The 18,368-nt window shown below is 37.6% G+C and overlaps 1 protein-coding gene across 1 annotated transcript in view; it reads left to right on the forward strand.

Annotated features, from left to right (window-relative positions):
• The window catches only part of LRCH2 (leucine-rich repeats and calponin homology (CH) domain containing 2), a 131,839-nt gene that overhangs the window by 51,478 nt on the left and 61,993 nt on the right, over window positions 1–18,368 (forward strand). The window contains exons 3-4 of the mRNA XM_006759219.2: window positions 8,689–8,833; window positions 12,710–12,836. Of these exons, the coding sequence (XP_006759282.1) occupies window positions 8,689–8,833; window positions 12,710–12,836 (272 nt within the window). The remainder of the gene's footprint in view (window positions 1–8,688; window positions 8,834–12,709; window positions 12,837–18,368) is intronic.

The raw sequence follows: 18,368 nt of genomic DNA on the forward strand, positions 1-18,368 counted from the left end.
TAGAAAGTCTTTATTTGCTCTTTGCTTAGAGTTTTTATCATAAACTAGAGGCCTGGTGCACGAATTCGTGCACGGGTGGGGTCCCTCGGGATGGTCTGCAGAGATTGGGCCCCATCTTGCACCCCCAGCCTCACAGCCCTGCAGCCCCACATGGCACCCTGCCTTGCCCTGGCGCCACCTCCTCACCTGCTCCACCATCCCTCCTGTGGGTTGATTGATTGGGGCTGGGCCTCTGGTCTCCGTCTGTGGGGCAATCAGGCCCTTGCTCGCACCCACCTTGACTTGGCGTCACCCACTCACCTGCTCCACCATCCCGCCACGGTCCTGCTCTCGTTGAGGCCCATCAGGGCTGGCAGCGCCTCAACTGCCACCCATTGCCAGCCCTGCATCACCAACACCTGCCATGTTCTGTGCCGCCCCCTGGCAGTCAGCGCACGTCATAGCGAGTAATCAAACTCCCAGTTGAATGACTGCCCGAGGGGACAATTTGCATATTAGGCTTTTATTATATAGGATTATCAACTATGGGCACACAGGAATTATGACTAACTTGTTTACTAATGAGTTCTTTGAATATAGTGCAATATCTATTCACAAAAAGGATAATCAAATATATTGGTTAAACCAAAGACTGAGATCTCTGGAGTAAAACTAGTGACCTAGAGCATTAAATTTTTAATGTATTGCCGGAAGCAGTTTGCTAATATTTTGTTGAGGATTTTAGCATCTGTGTTGATCAGGGATATTAGCCCATAACTTTCTTTGTAGTGTCTACCTGGTTTTGGACTTAGGGTAATGCTGGCCTCATAAAAAGAGCTTGGAAGTCTTCCCTCCTCTTGAATATTTTGGAGCAGTTTGAGAAGGGGATAGGTGTTTGTTCTTCTTTTCCTTCAGATTTTTTTGACAGGTACTCCGCACAATGGTTTTCCTATAAAATGTTACCACCCTTTTGAAGAAATTTGTTTAATGAATTTTCTTTAATCCTTGTTTATTGAGTTGGTTGAAAATACTGAAAAATTAATAAGGGTCCACTCTTCAAGGAGCCAAGAAAGCTATGTGTTGGCTCAGACTACACAGTTCTGAATTGGTAAATTAAGAACAGCTGAGAGCTTTCTAATAGTGTTCATTATTTTCATAACTAAAAATTGGGACTTGGAGTAAGATTTATGTTCTGTTTCCTATTGCAAGAAGCAACCTGGGATATGAATGTGGTTAGGAGATTTAGAATTTCTCTGACCCTGCTTTGTGGTTCCAATCGAGCAAGTTATTTTTAGTCTGGGACAGGAAGTCACGATCTTGTGTAGGAGAAGTGGAAAAGCACACATAGAATATGGGTTTGAACTCCTATCTGAGTTTGGAACCTTAGTGCTGTCAGCTATTACTACTTTTTTAAAGATTGGGCATACTACTTAATTTGTCTTTGATTCATATGCATAATGAGGAATAATAGCAACCTCAGAAGGTTGTTATGAAGATTAGAAATAATTGTGCAAAGCCTATAGCATTTTGATCTAGCATATACGGGGTGTGTGTGTGTGTGTGTGTGTGTGTGTGTGTGTGTGTGAAATAATTACACCAGTTCCACTTAGATCAATTTTGATGTGAATTTAGAGTTCTGATTTTAAATGATTTCTCCACTTAATACTCGCTTCTTTAAGCAGAAAATTCTATAATGATACCTTTGTTAATGATGAGTATGTGTTCTAACAACACACTTCATTAGGCGTTTTTCTAGAGTTAAAAATGTGTCAGATTTTAAAATATTATCCAGGCTTCTTAAAAAAAAATATGAGAGACTATAGCTATCTATATTATTAAATATCCCCTAAAGAAGACTGTATCTTAGTTTAAGTTTCAACAGTCTGTGACAAAAACTGCACACCCTTTTGTACACTGGTTAAGATAAAGCTAGTATAGGTATTATAGTATAATACAGAGATTTTCAACCAGTATGCTGCTGCAGGCACAATGGTGTGCCGCAAGAATTTTTAAAACATGCACTACCTGACCACTTAGCCAGGGGCACTGACCTCTTTTTCCTTAGATTGTCAAATAAAGAAATGACAACAGCCAGCACAACAAGAGTCGTTCGGTGTGAGCGAATCAAAATTATACCTATGTTTTGGTCAGATGAGCAAAAAAAACATATTTTGGTGTGTCACAGAATTTTAGTAATTAGTTGAAGTGTGCTATGAGATGAAAAAGGTTGAAAATCGCTGACATAATAGTATAGTTTCTGAAACTCGTTTGTTTTTTTTTTTATACCGTGGCAGAAATCATAGCCAATAGGCCGGGAATTGCACTGCATGGCAGATGGACTCGTCTGTGGCTCCTGTGGCTGCAGCTGGGAGGCAGTAAACAGATTTCAGTTCCATCTGACTTCTCTCCTCCCTTCCCAAGCTTCTCTGACCTCTGAAGCTCAAGAGTGTTACAGAACATAATTTAGATCAGATTATTTAAAATGATCTATTAATTTCTCTAACAGGCTCCCAGCAGTTTTACAAGGAGCCTTTTAAAGGGAGGCAGGAAACAGTACCCAGTAATCTGTCTACTGTTGAGTTACTGCCAATACTGCTTGATATGATTTATGATTAAAATCAGGACAGAAGAAAAATAGTTCAATGTTTATAAAGGTGCTTATTCTCAAGGATACTAATTAACTGAGATACCCCCTTAATGCTTAAGAAAAATAAATACGCAGCTATTTAATTTTAAAGAATTATTATAGATTCCCTCATTAACTCTGATAATTTTTGAGAAGTATGTTAGTTTCCTGTGGGTGCTGTAATAGTTTACCACAGACTTGGTGGTTTATACAACAGAAATTTATTCTCTTACAGTTCTGGGGGCCAAACGTCTGAAATGAGTCTTATGGGGCTAAAATCAAGATTTCAGTAAATATATAATATAAATATTTGTTTTACTATGATTGCAAATATCAAAATATTTCTATATGAGACACAGCACCAGAGTTAAGTTAGGGTTTTTCAAAATGCTGACACGCCGAGCTCAACAGGTTCGCCGTCACTATGTCAGCGTTCATTCTCACATGGCCTTCTCCTCAATGTGTCTAATCTCCCCTCTGCCTTCCTCTCATAAGGATACATGTGATGGTATTTAGGGCCCATCTGGATGGTCCAGGATAATCTCATTGCAAGATTGTCAATTACGTCTGTAAAAATTATACTTTATAAACCAACATTCACAGGTTTCAAGAATTAGGGCCTGATCTCTTTAGGAGCCACCATTCAGCTCCCTACAGGAAGATAAGGAGCAAATTCTAATTTCCTTTTTCGTGTGTGTGTATGCGTGGGAAAGGTGAAACATCTTTATAACTATCTTTCTCCAAGTTCTACTTGTCTCATTAGAAGGCAGGTTTTAAAGTTGTAAAATGAATCGCCCCATAAGGAACCATATTAAATAAAATACCAATTTGGCATTATTTTTCTTGAGTGTAGTATGTTCATTATTAGTCATATTATTCTAGTTGCTCTAGTGTACATGTTGATTAAATGACTTTTTAAAAAATATGCTTTTATTGGTTTTAGAGATAGAGGAAAAGAGAAGAATGAGAAATAGAAACATTGTGAGAGAGAAACATCATCAATTGGCTGCCTCCTGCACACACCCCCTTCTGGGGATGGAGCCCACAACCCGGGCATATGCCCTGACCAGGAATCAAGCCAGGGACCTCTTGGTTCATAGGTCGACACTCCACCACAGAGCCATACTGGCTGGGCTAAATGATTTTTAATGTTATAAAAACTCCCTTAATTGTACATCATAAGATAAAAAATTTAAATCAGAGTTTTATGTATAGTTATAATGGATAAAATTTAAAGTTAGGCAGAGCTGCCTCAAACAGATTGTCAAACTAAATAAAGGAAAATATGATGATACATACCTGGCAGGGGAGACACCATGATCATGAAGGTGGTTTTCCCAGGGTAAGGCTTACCCATTGCACTCCGGATATGCTGGCCCCTGCAATTTCCCCAAATGTGGGAAACTCAACTGTATAATTTGTGGAAGTGGGGGACTTGTGTTCGTGCTTTCCCCTATTTTAATAAAAGGAAAATAGGAGATGCTGCTAGTGCGAGGTAGTTCAAGAAATTAAGATACAAAGTGTTTTGTATAATTTCCCATCTTTCCTTACATGGTTGTATTTTCCTTTTGGCACTGTTCTTCTGTTTACCCAATTCTTAGAAAGAATGTTTATACAGATTCAAAATCTGAACAACCCTTTAAGATTCCCTTAATTAGAGGCTTTATAATAGCTTGAATTTTAATTTTGACTTTATTATGCTTTGTTTATTTGACTCAGTTAAATTAGAATAATAATTATAATTTTAAGTGGTATTTACTAAATAAATATATTAGTCATCTAGAAAATAGTTTATGAATGTAAATTTAATTAAATTCCCTAAGGGAACACATAATACTTTTATTTTTATAATTTAATCTTTTTTGAAGACAAAATAACATAAAGCATCACACAATAATATGTAAATTATTAAAATAATACCTTGATATTATTTAAATGATTGTATTTATTTATTTTTAATATATTTTTTATTGACTTTTAGAGAGAGAGGAAGGGAGAGGGAGAGAAACATAGATGTGAGATAGAAACATCAATTGCTGCCTCCTGCATGCACCCTACTGGGGATCCAACCCAAAACCTGGTCATGTGCCCTCCTGGCTGGGAATCAAACTGGCAACTTGCCCAATCAATGTGGCTCGGTTGATTGGGCAACAAGACAGTGCCCAATCAACTGAGCCACACTGGACAGGGCTATTTGAATTATTTTATTAAAATCACTCTTATTATTATTTTACTTTATTTTTAAATACTCACCTGAGGATATATTTTTAAAATGCTTTTTTTTTTTTTAGAGAAAGAGGAAGGGAGAGGAGGGAGAGGAGGGAAGGGAGGGAGGGAGAGAGAGAGGAAGAGAGAGAGAGAGAGAGAAACATCTATCGGCTGCTTCCTACATGTCCTCCTATTGGGGATCGAGCACAAAACCCAGGCATGTGCCCTGACTGGGAATCGAACCAGCGACCTCTTAGTGCATGGGATGACTCTCAACCAAATGAGCCACACCTGCTGGGCCACTCAATATTAATACTGATATTTGGGCTTTAATCTCCCATTACTTCTTTGAACACTTTTGTGTTTTATCTTAACCATTATTTTCAGTCTTTTCTACTTGCTGTTGATTTGTCTACTCAGCTTATAAATGTTAGCCTAATGGCCCATTATTGAATTCTTTTCTAATTCAGTTACTCTGATGTTAGGTGCTGTCTTCTGTTTCTATGATTTTATAGTACTAACTTATTCCCACAATTTTCAATTTTATATAGCCATCCTAGAACTCACTTCTGATATCCAGAATCAACTTGACTAACTGACCATTTTACAACCCCCCATTTGGAACTCTTTCAGATACCAGGTTTATACACATTTAAAACTGAACCCTTGATTCTAACCTCTGCTTCAAAAAAACCCCCAACAAAACCCTCCACAGCAATAACAACAACAAAAATCTTGTTCCACTTCCTACTCTTCCATTAAATAAATAGTGGCCCGGTGCATGAAATTAATGCACAGGTGTGGGGGTGTCCCTCAGCCTGGCCTGCACCCTCTCCAATCTGGGACCCCTTGAAGGATGTCCTACTGCCGGTTTACAGGGATCAGGCCTAAAACGGCAGTTGTACACCCCTCTTGCAATCCGGAACTGCTGGCTCCTAACCGCTTGCCTGCTTGCCTGATCACCCCAAACCATTCTGCCTGCCTTCCTAATCATCCCTAACTGCTCACCTGCCTGCCTAATCACCCCTAACCACCTCTGCCATGGCCCCTGCTGTGGTGGCTTCCTTGAGTCTAATTAGCATATTACACTTTTATTCGCCTCTACCTTGGCCGCGCCACCATAGCTTTGTCCAGAAGAACGTCCGGAAGGTCTCCTGGAATGTCTCCCAGTCTAATTAGCATATTATCCTTTTATTAGTATAGAGGCCTGGTGCATAGGTGGGGGCCGGCTGGTTTGCCCTGAAGGGTGTCCCAGATCAGGGTGGGGGGTTCCCTTGGGGTGTGGGATGGTCTGGGCAAGGGGCCTGTGGTGGTATTGAAGGCCAGCCACACCCCCATGGGGTGAGGGTCCCTGCAGGGGGGTGTGGCCAGCTTGGGTGAGGGGCTGAGGGCTGTTTGCAGGCTGGCCATGCTCCCCAGCAGGGACCCTCACCCCATGGGGGCATGTCCAGCTTTAGTTGAGGGGCTGAGGACTGTTTTCCGTTTTCAGGCTGGCCATGCCCCCCCGGTGACCCAAGCCCCCAGCCCCTCCTTGAGCAGAGCCCAGGCCCTCAGCCACTCCTTCAGCGGTGGCCAGGACGGGTGGGAAGCTTGGCTTCCTCCATCGCCCAGGGCAACCCAAGCCTCCTGCTGCTCCAGCTCCATGGCCGCCGACATCTTTGTTGGGTTATTTTGCATACTTGCCTTGATTGGCTGATGGGTGTAGCGGAGGGATGGTCAATTTGCATGTTTCCCTTTTATTAGTGTAGACATTACTTACCAGTGATAGGCCAAATCGTGGGTGCCGTCCTTGATTCTTACCTCTTATTTACTCCACTGTATTATTTTTGGATACTTAGTACTAGAGTTTATACAGAATAATAAACTGGGCATAATTTTGTTTTTAGAATTTCAGATTAATTGTAAGCAGTAATTTTTAACTCCTAGGATTCTGAAGTTATAAGAATAAGAGACACAACCTTGAATGTAAAATAAAAAAAAGCAATGACTTATTTTTTTCTTCCTTGATAAAACTGCATGATGCTTGGGTGTCTAGAGTAGGTAAGCCCGGATACTGAGAAAATTCTGTTTCAAGTTCAGATTTTTGTTCCTTGTAATTCGGACTATCCTTTTATATAGTTATTCAGAATCTTATGGTGGAAGGAAGAAGGATCCAAATTAATTTTCATATTGTATAATCAATTGATGTTTTCTTTTGCCAATTATAAAATTTTGCACTAGGTGAGTATACACACACACACACACACACACATATATATATTTATATATTTATATATAATGTTAATACATGTATATTAATGTTCTGAGTAGAGAATTTACTACTTTGCTAAGTAAATAGGACTACTCCCCTCAGAGTGAGAAAGTTGAGCATTAGTAGGAGGCGGTTCTTATGATGGCAGATCAGAAACTAAATCAGGTACAGTAGCTAAGCTACAGTGTGGATGTTTTTTCTGACAGAGGTAAATAATTTTGTTACGTTTTTAACCAAATAAGTATAATAAGCTAGTATAAGCAAAGTATATTTCCATGATAAGGTAGCTAGCTAGTGTGACAATTGTTTAGGCAGTGATTCTCAACAGGTGTAGGAGAGTTTTCACCCCAGGGGACATTTTTTGGCTGCCAGGACTAGAGGGTGCTCCTGGCATCTAGTGGGTAGATGCTGGAGATGCTGCTAAATATTTTACAGTGCACAGGGTAGCCCCACACCACAAATAGTGATACAGCCGAAAAGGTCAACAGTGCTTTGAGAAACTCCTTTAGGGTGTTTTTTTTTTTGACCTGTCACATGATCACCTAAATATTTTTCAGAATTTCATTTAACATATAAACCTTTGATAGAGGTGTAATGGTTATAATAATTTCATGATTTTATTTTTGTGAAAACTTCAACGAATGGAAGTATATTTGTGTGTACTTGGAATAATTTAGGAGAGGAAAGAATCAAGGATGAATGCCAAGTTTCTGGCTTGAGCAACTCATCAGGATGTTGGTGACATTATTTGAAATGAGAGAAACAGATCTGTTGAGCAAAATCTTCAGTTCAAATTTGACGTTTGTAGAATTTGAAGTACCTGAGAGATATCAAGAGGAAGTCCTAAAGATCAGAATTTAGGTGTTCAGACATATCTTTAAATTGAAATTTGTCAGTATATGAATATACATTAGTCCTGAGATTGGAGGAAATCACCCACCAGAATGTATATCTTTTTTTAAAGTATATTTTTATTGATTTCCGAGAGGTAGGGAGCAGGAGAGAGAGATAGAAACATCAATGATTAGAGAGAATCACTGATTGGCTGCCTCCTGTATGCCCCCTACTGGGATCGAGCCCTCAACCCAGACATGTGCCCTGACTAGAATCGAACCGTGACCTCCTGGTTCATAGGTCGATGCTCAACCACTGAGCCACGCCAGCCGGGCATCTTAAGAAGGAAAGAGTACCTTATAGCACAGTGCTTAGGAACACCAACATTCACAATATGAGTGGAGGAGAATCTAGCAAGAGACTAAAAAGTAGCCAGAGATAAAATAGGAAGTGATCCAGAAGTGTAATCTTCCAAGCCAAGGGAAGAGAAATGTTTTTAGGTGGATGAGTGGTTGTTGATATGGAAGCTGTTGTTGACTTTGGTCATACCCATGAGAGTGACTAGAAACCCAATTACAGTGGGTTGCGAATTCCATGTTAAGAAATTTAGTTGTGTTGTAGATTTATGTAAATTTGGCTGTGGATGCCTTCAAGGTTATAGTGAATAATGTTTTATAATACATTAAATAATTGCTTGGATTCTAAGTGATTCAGCAAATATGAAAATAGTTCTGTATTACCACAGATAAAGGTGTATGTTTGACACTAAAACATTACTTTTGTTTTTCAGACCTTTCAAGAAATCGTTTTGCAGAAATTCCTTCTGATATCTGGTTATTTGCACCTCTTGAAACATTAAATTTATACCATAATTGCATTAAAACCATTCCTGAAGCCATTAAAAACCTGCAGATGTTGACATACCTTAACATTAGGTAAGGAAGTAACTTTTGGGATACATTTTGGTTTTTATCATAGTTTTAATCCTTTTAGTAGCAAAGGAATGTGTTTGGTTTGGCTATGTAGCCTATATTTATCTCAGTAGTATCTTATTTGTATTTTTTGTATGTTCACACTACTGTATTGGCCTTTAGTCTTATTTTTCAGAGCAATGCTTCTCAAACTAATGTGCACAGGAATCACCTGGGGATTAAAACAGGATTCTGATTTTATAGGTCTGCAGTGGGACCTGCATTTCTAACAAACCTCTTGGTAATGCCCATGCCTGCTGGTCCTTAAATCACTTTGAATAGCAAGGCTTTACATCAGAAATGTTTTACTGAAATCATAGCACCACAATACCGATTTATTTATATGCATTCTCAGTTAAATAAACAATCGATGTGATATTTTCACACTCCTGTGACTTTCTATTGCTACTTCAAGGATGGATAGATAGGGATGGGAATGGTGGAACATTAAGAGGTGGATGACAGTTGATGTTAATATTGAATAAGTGCTTACTGTGTGCCGGGCGGTGTTACAAATACTTTACACATATTACCTCATGTTCACAACAGCATTTTGAGATATGTACTTTTATTATCCCTGTACTTTTATTTTTACAGATGAGGAAACTGAAGCACAGAGAAGTTAACTATTTGCCCAAAGTTCTATATAGGGTGTATGCCAAAAAATGTAGAAACATACTTTGAATAATTATTAAGGCAGTGTTTTTTTAAAATACATTTCATTTTCGCCCTAGCCGATTTGGAACAGTGGATAGAGCATCAGCCTGTGGACTGAAGGGTCCTGGGTTCAATTCCAGTCAAGGGCACATGCCTGGATTGTGGACTCAATCCCCAGTAGGTGGCATGCAGGAGGCAGCCGATCAGTGGTTCTCTCTCATTATTGATGTTTCTATCTCTCTCTCCCTCTCTGAAATCAATAAAAAATATTTTTTTTAAAATAAAAATAAATAAAAAATGAAATACATTTCATTTTCAAGTGAGATACTTAAACAGTGGATAGCCCAATTGATATTTCTTTTCAGATTTAACCCATTGGAATTAATAATTATTCAAAGTATGTATACATTTTGGAAGACACCGTGTGTGTGTGTGTGTGTGTGTGTGTGTGTGTGTGTGTGTATAGCCAAGATTATAATAAAGTAATATGGCTGTAGAAATCTCATTCTTAAGCTATTACCCTATATTTATAACAGAGTGAACATTTAATAAGAATAAGAATGCCCTGTTAAATGAGTGACATTGAATGGAAACTGCTGTATTGTGACAATTTTAGAATTGTTTTCTTATTTTTTTTTTATTGAGTTGTAAGGGATAGTTTATTTCCCTTCCTTAGCGAAGTTAATTGTTTAAACTCCCATATAGGGAAGTAGTAAATATAAGTAACATACAAAAATAATAATGTTCCTTTCTTGTTGTGATATATTAATTATTATGTATGTTTCCCCCAGTGGTGTCACCTGGTTGTACATACTATTTTAACCGAAACTACTTTACACCTTAAAATACATGAGAGAGATTTATTTCCATAGATGTCAGTCATTTGGGTGCTCCTTTCCTTGACCTGGCATGGGAGAAGTTTGAGGAAAGTGAGGAAAGTTCGTCTTTGTTTCATTTTGTTCTTTTATGGAATAAAAAGTGATTTGTCCAAAATTGAAGTACATTTCTATATTAACACCTATGGTGTATCTTAGAATACAGGCATGCCTCAGAGATATTGTGGGTTCTGTTCCAGACCACCATATTAAAGTAGGTATCTTTTTGCTGGTGGAGGGTCTTGCCTTCATTTGTAGAAAATGCAACACCTGGGAGGTGCAATAACTCTAAGCACAATCGAACGAGGTATGCCTGTAACTTTATTAAATCTCTCTGATTCTTTCTTATTTTGATCTATAAAAGTTAACTTCTGATTTTTGTTTACAGTCACAGACATTTTGAACAACCTCTATTGAAGTAACATTTGTTCTAGTGACTGACTTCCTTTGACTGTCTCTAAAACATGTGGCCAAAAAAGTAAAGATTAATGACTTACTATAGTTATGTATAAAGAAATAAATTCTGCAGAAAGCTTACTGTGGTAATTCAATGAACCTGGTTATTAAAGGAAGCAAATAAGTCAGTTTTTAAATGTTTTGTTTTGTTTTTTATCTGAGGGAGATTAGAATGTTTGTGTATATGCCATTATTTTTTGTACTTTATTTTTTATTTTGGTGAAAATATCTTTGAGAAACTTTTAAGATGATTTTTAAGCTTCCCCCCTTCCTGTGTACTACCTCCTTTTTAAGTAGAATCATGCAGGAAGATCCTTGTGTGCTTCATCCTGCTTGATCCTAAAAGTGTCAAGAGTTGTGACAGGCCCCTAGCATACTTGACATTCCAGCAGCCTGGCCAGGATTCCTGTTCTAGTAACATTGTCTTTTTTTTTTTTTTTTTTTTTAAGTCTACTGCCAGGTCTAAAGCCAGTCTAATGTTTCTGGATGTCTCCTGCAGGCATAAAATGGGGTGAAAGTTTTTGAAATCCTCTGTTAGGGTAACACTGGGCTTTTGTTGTACACAATACACAAAATGTTAGTTACATACAAGTCTATAAATATCACTTTGAAAAACAGGAAAAATAATAGCTCATTGCTCATGAATGCTTGGTATAGTATGTAAATGTAATGGTACACTTTATATAGTTTGGTAGGATTTTCTTAGTCCATTCGGGCTGCTATAACAATACCATAGACTGAGTAGTTTATAAAATAACAGAAACTTTTCACAGTTCTGGAGGCTGAGAAATCCAAAATCAAGGCACCAGCAAATTTAGTGTCTGGTGAGGACCCGCATCCAGGTTCATAGATGGCCATCTAGCTGTGTCCTCACATGATAGCAGGGGTTAGGGAGCTCTCAGGGGCCTCTTTTATAAGGCTACTAAAACCATTTAATCATCTCCCAGAGGCCCCAACTAATATCATCTCCTTGGAGATTAGGTTTCAACACTAATTTCAGGAGAGGGCACAGCATATTCAGTCTATAGTGGGGATCATTTAGATCAGCCTATATTGGTGTATGAATGTGACCACAGTAGTCTGAGGGTAAGGAACCCAGGGCCAGATAGCCTGGATATGAATGCTGGTTTTCCCACTTACCAGCTGCATGACTTTGAGGAGTTTAATATCTTTTTTTCACTGTTTCATCACCTGTAAAATAGGCATCATGATAGTATTTATCTTTCTAAAGTAGATTGTTGTGAGTGTTAGTTGAGTTAATTCATGTGAGGTGTTCTGAACATGGCCTGGCACATAGTAAACACTCAATAAATGTTAATTGTTGTATTTAAGTGTATCTACAGAGATAAAAATGTATGAACTTTGAGCTGTGATAAAGGTGCTAGTAGGCTGTTCTACCATAAACTTATAGAAAAAGGAAATAAGTTAGGCTTATTACATGTTTTCAAAGATATAATCCTATTCATTCTTTCATAAATTTAAACATAGTCGTACATGCAAATTCATCCTTGGAGCCTTATCCTTGTTAAAGGCATGGAGTTAATGATTATAGTGAAGTTATAGTAGAGAGCAAGGTTCTGGCATTCTTCAGCTCAGAAGAATGATTTTGGGTTTTGAGAACTGGTGGTGTATAATGTCTCTAATAATTACCTATCTTGTGGGGTTAACGTGAGGATTAAATGAGATAGTGCATATAAAGATTTTAGTCTGATACAAACTAAGCTTTCATTAAGTGATAGTTATTATTTAGTCAGAGCTTCTTACTTACTTTTGAGGTGATTTGTTCTTTTTCAGCATAACGTGTCAGGTTTCAGACATACTTTTCATAATAAGACTTTCTTATTCTTTTCAGTCGAAATCTTTTATCAACGTTGCCAAAATACCTATTTGATCTTCCTCTTAAAGTTTTGGTCATCAGTAATAATAAACTGGTATCCATTCCAGAAGAAATTGGGAAGTTAAAAGACTTAATGGAATTGGTGAGTAAAACAGTTGTATTGATTGTATATAATATACACAAATACATGCCTTTATATTTTGGAATATTACTCATTTCTTTATGTAATTTCACTCTAATTTTTAAGAAAAGAATAACTTGATATATGCCTAAGTTCACTTTAGGAAAATTTCTAAATACTATTGCTTATCGGATTTTAGCTCACAGCCAATAAAAGCCTGATTGGTTCCTCAGTCCTCAGCAGAAGCTTACTTCTCTTAAGAAATGCTTTTCAAATGAATAAGCATTTGTCTGCCCATTTTGTGGAAAGTAAAGGTCTTACCAGTAAAAAATACAGGTTTTTTTTTTAAGGTTTTACAGGGCTGCTATGAGAGCTTCAAAGAAAGGGGATCAACAGTAGAGTGAACAAAACTCATGTGATTTTATAACAGCTTTTGGGACCAAGAGGCCATTATATACAATTGATTGTAGAAATATAGGAATAATTTAAAGGACATTGAACTCTGAGAGGAACATAGTCAGATCTTCACGGCATTGAGCTAATTTTCACATTTATATTACTTCCACTTTATACAATATACCATGCCGTTTATTTTTATCTTGTTTTATCTTGAGTAATGCTTTCCTAATACATGCATATTTAAAAAATATTCTTAAGTGCGACTTTATTATGTGTGGATGGCCAAAAATTTTCTTGAGGAAGTTATTTACAATTTTATAATGGGAAATTAATATGCTAATAGAATGTAATGAACAGAAATTTCAGGAATGTCTTGCTTTTATGCATTAAGGAATACCTGCATGTGCAATCATTGCACAAGGAAACTTCCTTGAACTTAGTCCTGCTATGTTTTAGAACCAGATAATTTTAAGGTTGAAAGAGATCTTATAAATGATCAGATATAAGCACTTCCTAATGCAGGAAATCCTTACCACTCTAGCTGGATATGTTCAATGGTGGAAAGTGTGTGTGTGTGTGTGTGTGTGTGTGTGTGTGTGTGTGTGTGTGAGAGGGTGTGTGTGGTGGTGTGTGTGTTTGTGTGTGTGTGTGAGAGAGAGAGAGAGAGAGAGAGAGAGAGAGAGACCCGATTCTTTTTTGCAAAACTATTTATTATCCTTTTTATTTTGCACTAAAATCCATGCCTCTATCATTTTTATCTACTGGTCCTCGGACTACCTTGTGAAGTATAGATCATGAAAACTTTGCTTCCCTTCTGATGTTTGTAATCTTTTGTGTGTCTACTCTCCATTTTTCCAAACTCTAAGGCCTGTTTGTCTGTAGCTTAAACATCGTTATTACTTTTATTCCTTTTCATATTTCTGTTCTTTATTACTTTTTATTTTTAACTATTTCTGTCTCGAAAATGTTCTTTTTTATTAAGGTCTCTTTTAATGTTATACTCACCAATGAACAGAAGAGTTCAGATGTTGATCTAACAAATTTATAATAAAAGAGAACCATTACTTTCTTTGACCTAGACACTTAATATTTTTAAAGATTTTATATATGTTATACTTTTAGATTCTGTGCCTCTATTGTTTCTTTTTCTTTTTTTCATTCAGTTTTTGGACCTGTGTTCTAAATTATATTACATGAGATGGTTTTGGGATAAGTGAAATTTCAAAAATATTTAGGATTTTTAGATTTTTTTAAAAAAATATCTTTATTGTTGAATGTATTACAGATGTTCCCCCCTTTCCCCCCCATTGACCCCCCTCCATACTGCTCCTCCCCTCAGGCCTTCACCGCACTGTTGTCTGTGTTCATGGGTTATGCATATATGCATATAAATTCTTTGGTCAATCTCTTCCCACCTCCCTTCCTTCCATCTGAGATTAGCCAGTCTGTCCCATCCTTCCATGTCTCTGGAACTATATATTCTAGTATTTTTATTTAAATAGGATATTTGTTACTAGAACCCCATTGATTTTCTTTGGGTCTGCCTGCCTGTGTTCACTGGCCCAAAGAAATACACAAGCAGGAGTTTAAATTATAGAAAGAGAAAATAATTTAATAATAATTGTCTCTCCAATACGGAGACAGGGCACTTTAGCTCTAAATAAAACCACTCTGTGATGGCATATATGTTACAGATAATATAGGGCTAAATCACAAGATACTATGGGTTGGGGGTTTGGGATCATGCTGGGAGCTGATTGGTCAGAAGTGAGGTAAGGGTAATCATTTCTTTAGGCCGTGAGGACAGCTCTGACGTCTTTTCTGACCTCCCTTTGTTTAGTCTCATAGAAAAGTAGCCAAGGGGTCATTCCGCTTTAGGGCTCAGCAACTGAAACATAGCTTAGGTCAAGATGTTATCTTTAGTCAGCCAGAGGTCCAGGCCTTGTAACCATTAGTCAGGTCTGGACTACTATCTTCGTCTGCTTCGGAGGTTGCTGATTATCTGGGGGAAAGGCTAGTTCTCTAGGGGGTATATATAGAGAGAGGGATATGATTTCTAGAGCTAGAATTTATAACAAATTAATCAGTCATATTTTAAAATATTAAATATCATAGTTTTACTAGGCATTATAAAATTATTGTGCTATAAACTCTTGAAATCAGTAACAGTGGATATATAACATTAGGTTGGCTAATTGACAATTATAAATCACATAGTGAATTTGTGGGTTTACCTGTCATTAGAATATTTTCCTATGACACTATTCCACAAGAATTTGGTGGCCAACTACAGTTAAATTCTGTCATTAGAAGCCTAGGAAATACTCTCAGACCTCCAACCCCCAGCAGAGTATTTTGTAGAATATCCATTTGTTGAATGGGTTAGTTTCCTGTGCTTAGTTTATTTGTTCTGGGAAAAGGTACCTATCTATCAAATCTTCAGTTTTAGACACCTTTGGGAGAAAGCAATAGTATTTACTTTAAAGGACATTTTTCCAAACTTTTATTATTTGTCATTTGGATAATAGTCTATTCTCAACACAGCCGCTAAGTGGTCCTGTCGAAACATAAGTCAGGTCAAGTCATACCTCTGTTTAAAAGTTTCTGGTTCTTGCTCATATTTCTCTGAGTAAAAGCCAAAGTTGTGCCCCCCCCCATCCCCCAGCGCCTTCCCCTTGTGCTCTTCCCTATAGTTACACTGTATTCCTTGCTGTTCTTAGTAGGTCAGGCACGCTTTGCTTAAGAGCCTTTTCATTTATTGTTTCTTCTGTCTGGAATATGTTTTTCCTATTAATTGTATTTTGTATTGGTTTCAGGTGTACAGCTTAGTGGTTAGACAATATTTTTCAGTACCCTAACTGGCACCATACATACATAGTTACCACAATATTATTGACTAGGAATAGTCTGTTCCTATATATTTGCATGGCTCACACTCTCAACTCTGACAAGACTGCTGAAATAATAGCTTCTCCATGAGACAATTTAAATTGCTAATATCACACCTTACTATCAATAGCACACTGCCATTTGCTTTTGCCTTGCTGTGTTTTCTTAAAAAATACCCCTTATCATCTTCTAGCATATTATATAATCTCCCCGTTGCTAGAATGTAAGCTCCATAAAAAGCTGTGAGGGCAGGAATTTTTGTTTGCTTTATTCCTTGATGTGTCCCGTGGGGGAAGAAGAAACTTTCCTCTACCCACAAGGTTCTTCTGGCTGGCCTAATAATCAGATAGACATGAGACAGATTACCAAGAGAAAACGACCACATTTAATACACACAAATGTATTGGGATTCCATGTACATGAGAGAGTCAGAGACCCATATTCAGGAGAGGTTCAGAGACAGAAAGGGAACATTGGTGGGTATATATGACATTCTGAGCTAGGGATGAGTTCATGTACCCTGGGGCTTCAGAAGGTCACTGCAGAGAGTGCCCTTGTTCAGTGATTAATAGTTTGTCTTGCCATGTAGATTGATAAAAAGACATTTCTGATGATAACTCTTATCATGGGCCAGGCTCCTAATTTAAATTCTAGATAATTAAGGACGGGGAGAGGGGACAGTCATTTCTCTGGAGCCCTCATGGTCTCAGTTGCCTTTAGCTCAAAATAATCTACATACGACTGAGGCACATTGGGGGTGGCGCCTTCTGAGTTTCCATAGTCCCTAGCAACTAGATCAGTGCCTAGCAAATAGTTGGTATTCATAAATATTCATTGTCGAATAAAGATGCCTTTGAAAGAAGTATGTAAGATACATTTTCCTAATAATCTTTAGGTTAGATGATTAGATATTCTTTAATATTTCTTTGAATTACCTTCCTGCCATTTTTACTTTTGACAAGAATGAATATGTCTTTCATTCCTTTCCCTCCAAGCTAATATAATGTCCAGTGAAAGTTGGAAATTGGGGGCAGTTGTGGTAGAATATGAATTTCATTTGCAGTGTGTCTGGAATGAGTGCTGAGATCTTGTTGCAGATGTTTTTCCTCTTTTGGTTGATGTGGTAATAAGAAAGGGGAGGGAGAGGAGAGCACACTTAACTTTAAGCTGTTATTTATCCTCTTTTTATGGAAATGTGGTATTGTTTATCTTTAAATCAGGGCTTGCATTTTAATTTAACCCTGAGACATTTCCTACTCAGATTTCCTAGATTGTCTTTGGGTTGTGAGGCATAAACTTTGTGTTTGTAATCCCTCATATTTTGCATCCTTTTGAGAAAGAAACAGGCTTAGTTAAATCAATTGGGGCCATAGATTTTAGTTCTTCAGCTCACATGTGTAAATCCTTGACTTCCTCTGCTTCTGCCCAACCAAGTATCTCAAAACAACTATAATTGACAGATTATCACGATGGTTGATAGTTGTCTTTTATTTTACCTCTAAATTAAGAACACTTGGATCACCTTTAATTCTGGTTTTAGTTGATGAGAGTGGTCTTTAGTTGAGATTTTCAAATGGCAGATTGATGTAGTATTAAATTATAACCTCAAATTTTTGCACAAAAAATTCATGTTAAATATACTAGATTAACATCATGATGTAATATAAATAGAAATCTACCAGATAATCCATCCTTAGAAAAACATTAAATGTAACTATTGCAAAAGTAGAGTAGATGATGCAGAGGATCAAATCAGCTGTTTGGAAGCAGAAAACACCCAATCAGAACACCAAAAACAAAAAAGAATCCAAGAAAATGAACATAGTGCAAGGAACCTCAGGGAAAACTTCAGGTGTACCAACATTTGCAACTTGGGAATGCTGGAAGGAGAAGAGAACAAAGAATTGAAAAACTACTTGAAAAAAATAATGGAAAACTCTAACCTGGTGAAAAAAATAGATGCTACAAATCCAGGAAGTATAGAGTCCCAAACAAGATGAACCCAAAGTGGCACATTCCAAGACACATTATAATTAAAACTAGAGGCCCGGTGCATGAAATTTGTGCACAGGGGAGTGGGTTCCTCAGCCCAGCCAGCACCTTCTCCAATCTGGGACCCCTTGGGGGATGTCTGACTGCCTATTTAGGCCCTCTCAGAATACAGGACTGCTGGCTCCCAACTGCTTGCCTGCCTGCCTGCCTGATTGCCTCTAACCACTTCTGCCTGCCACCCTGTTTACCCCCTAACCACTCTCCTGCCAGCTT

This window comes from Myotis davidii, unplaced genomic scaffold (assembly GCF_000327345.1).
Source record: "Myotis davidii unplaced genomic scaffold, ASM32734v1 scaffold1596, whole genome shotgun sequence".
Classification (NCBI taxonomy): domain Eukaryota; kingdom Metazoa; phylum Chordata; class Mammalia; order Chiroptera; family Vespertilionidae; genus Myotis; species Myotis davidii.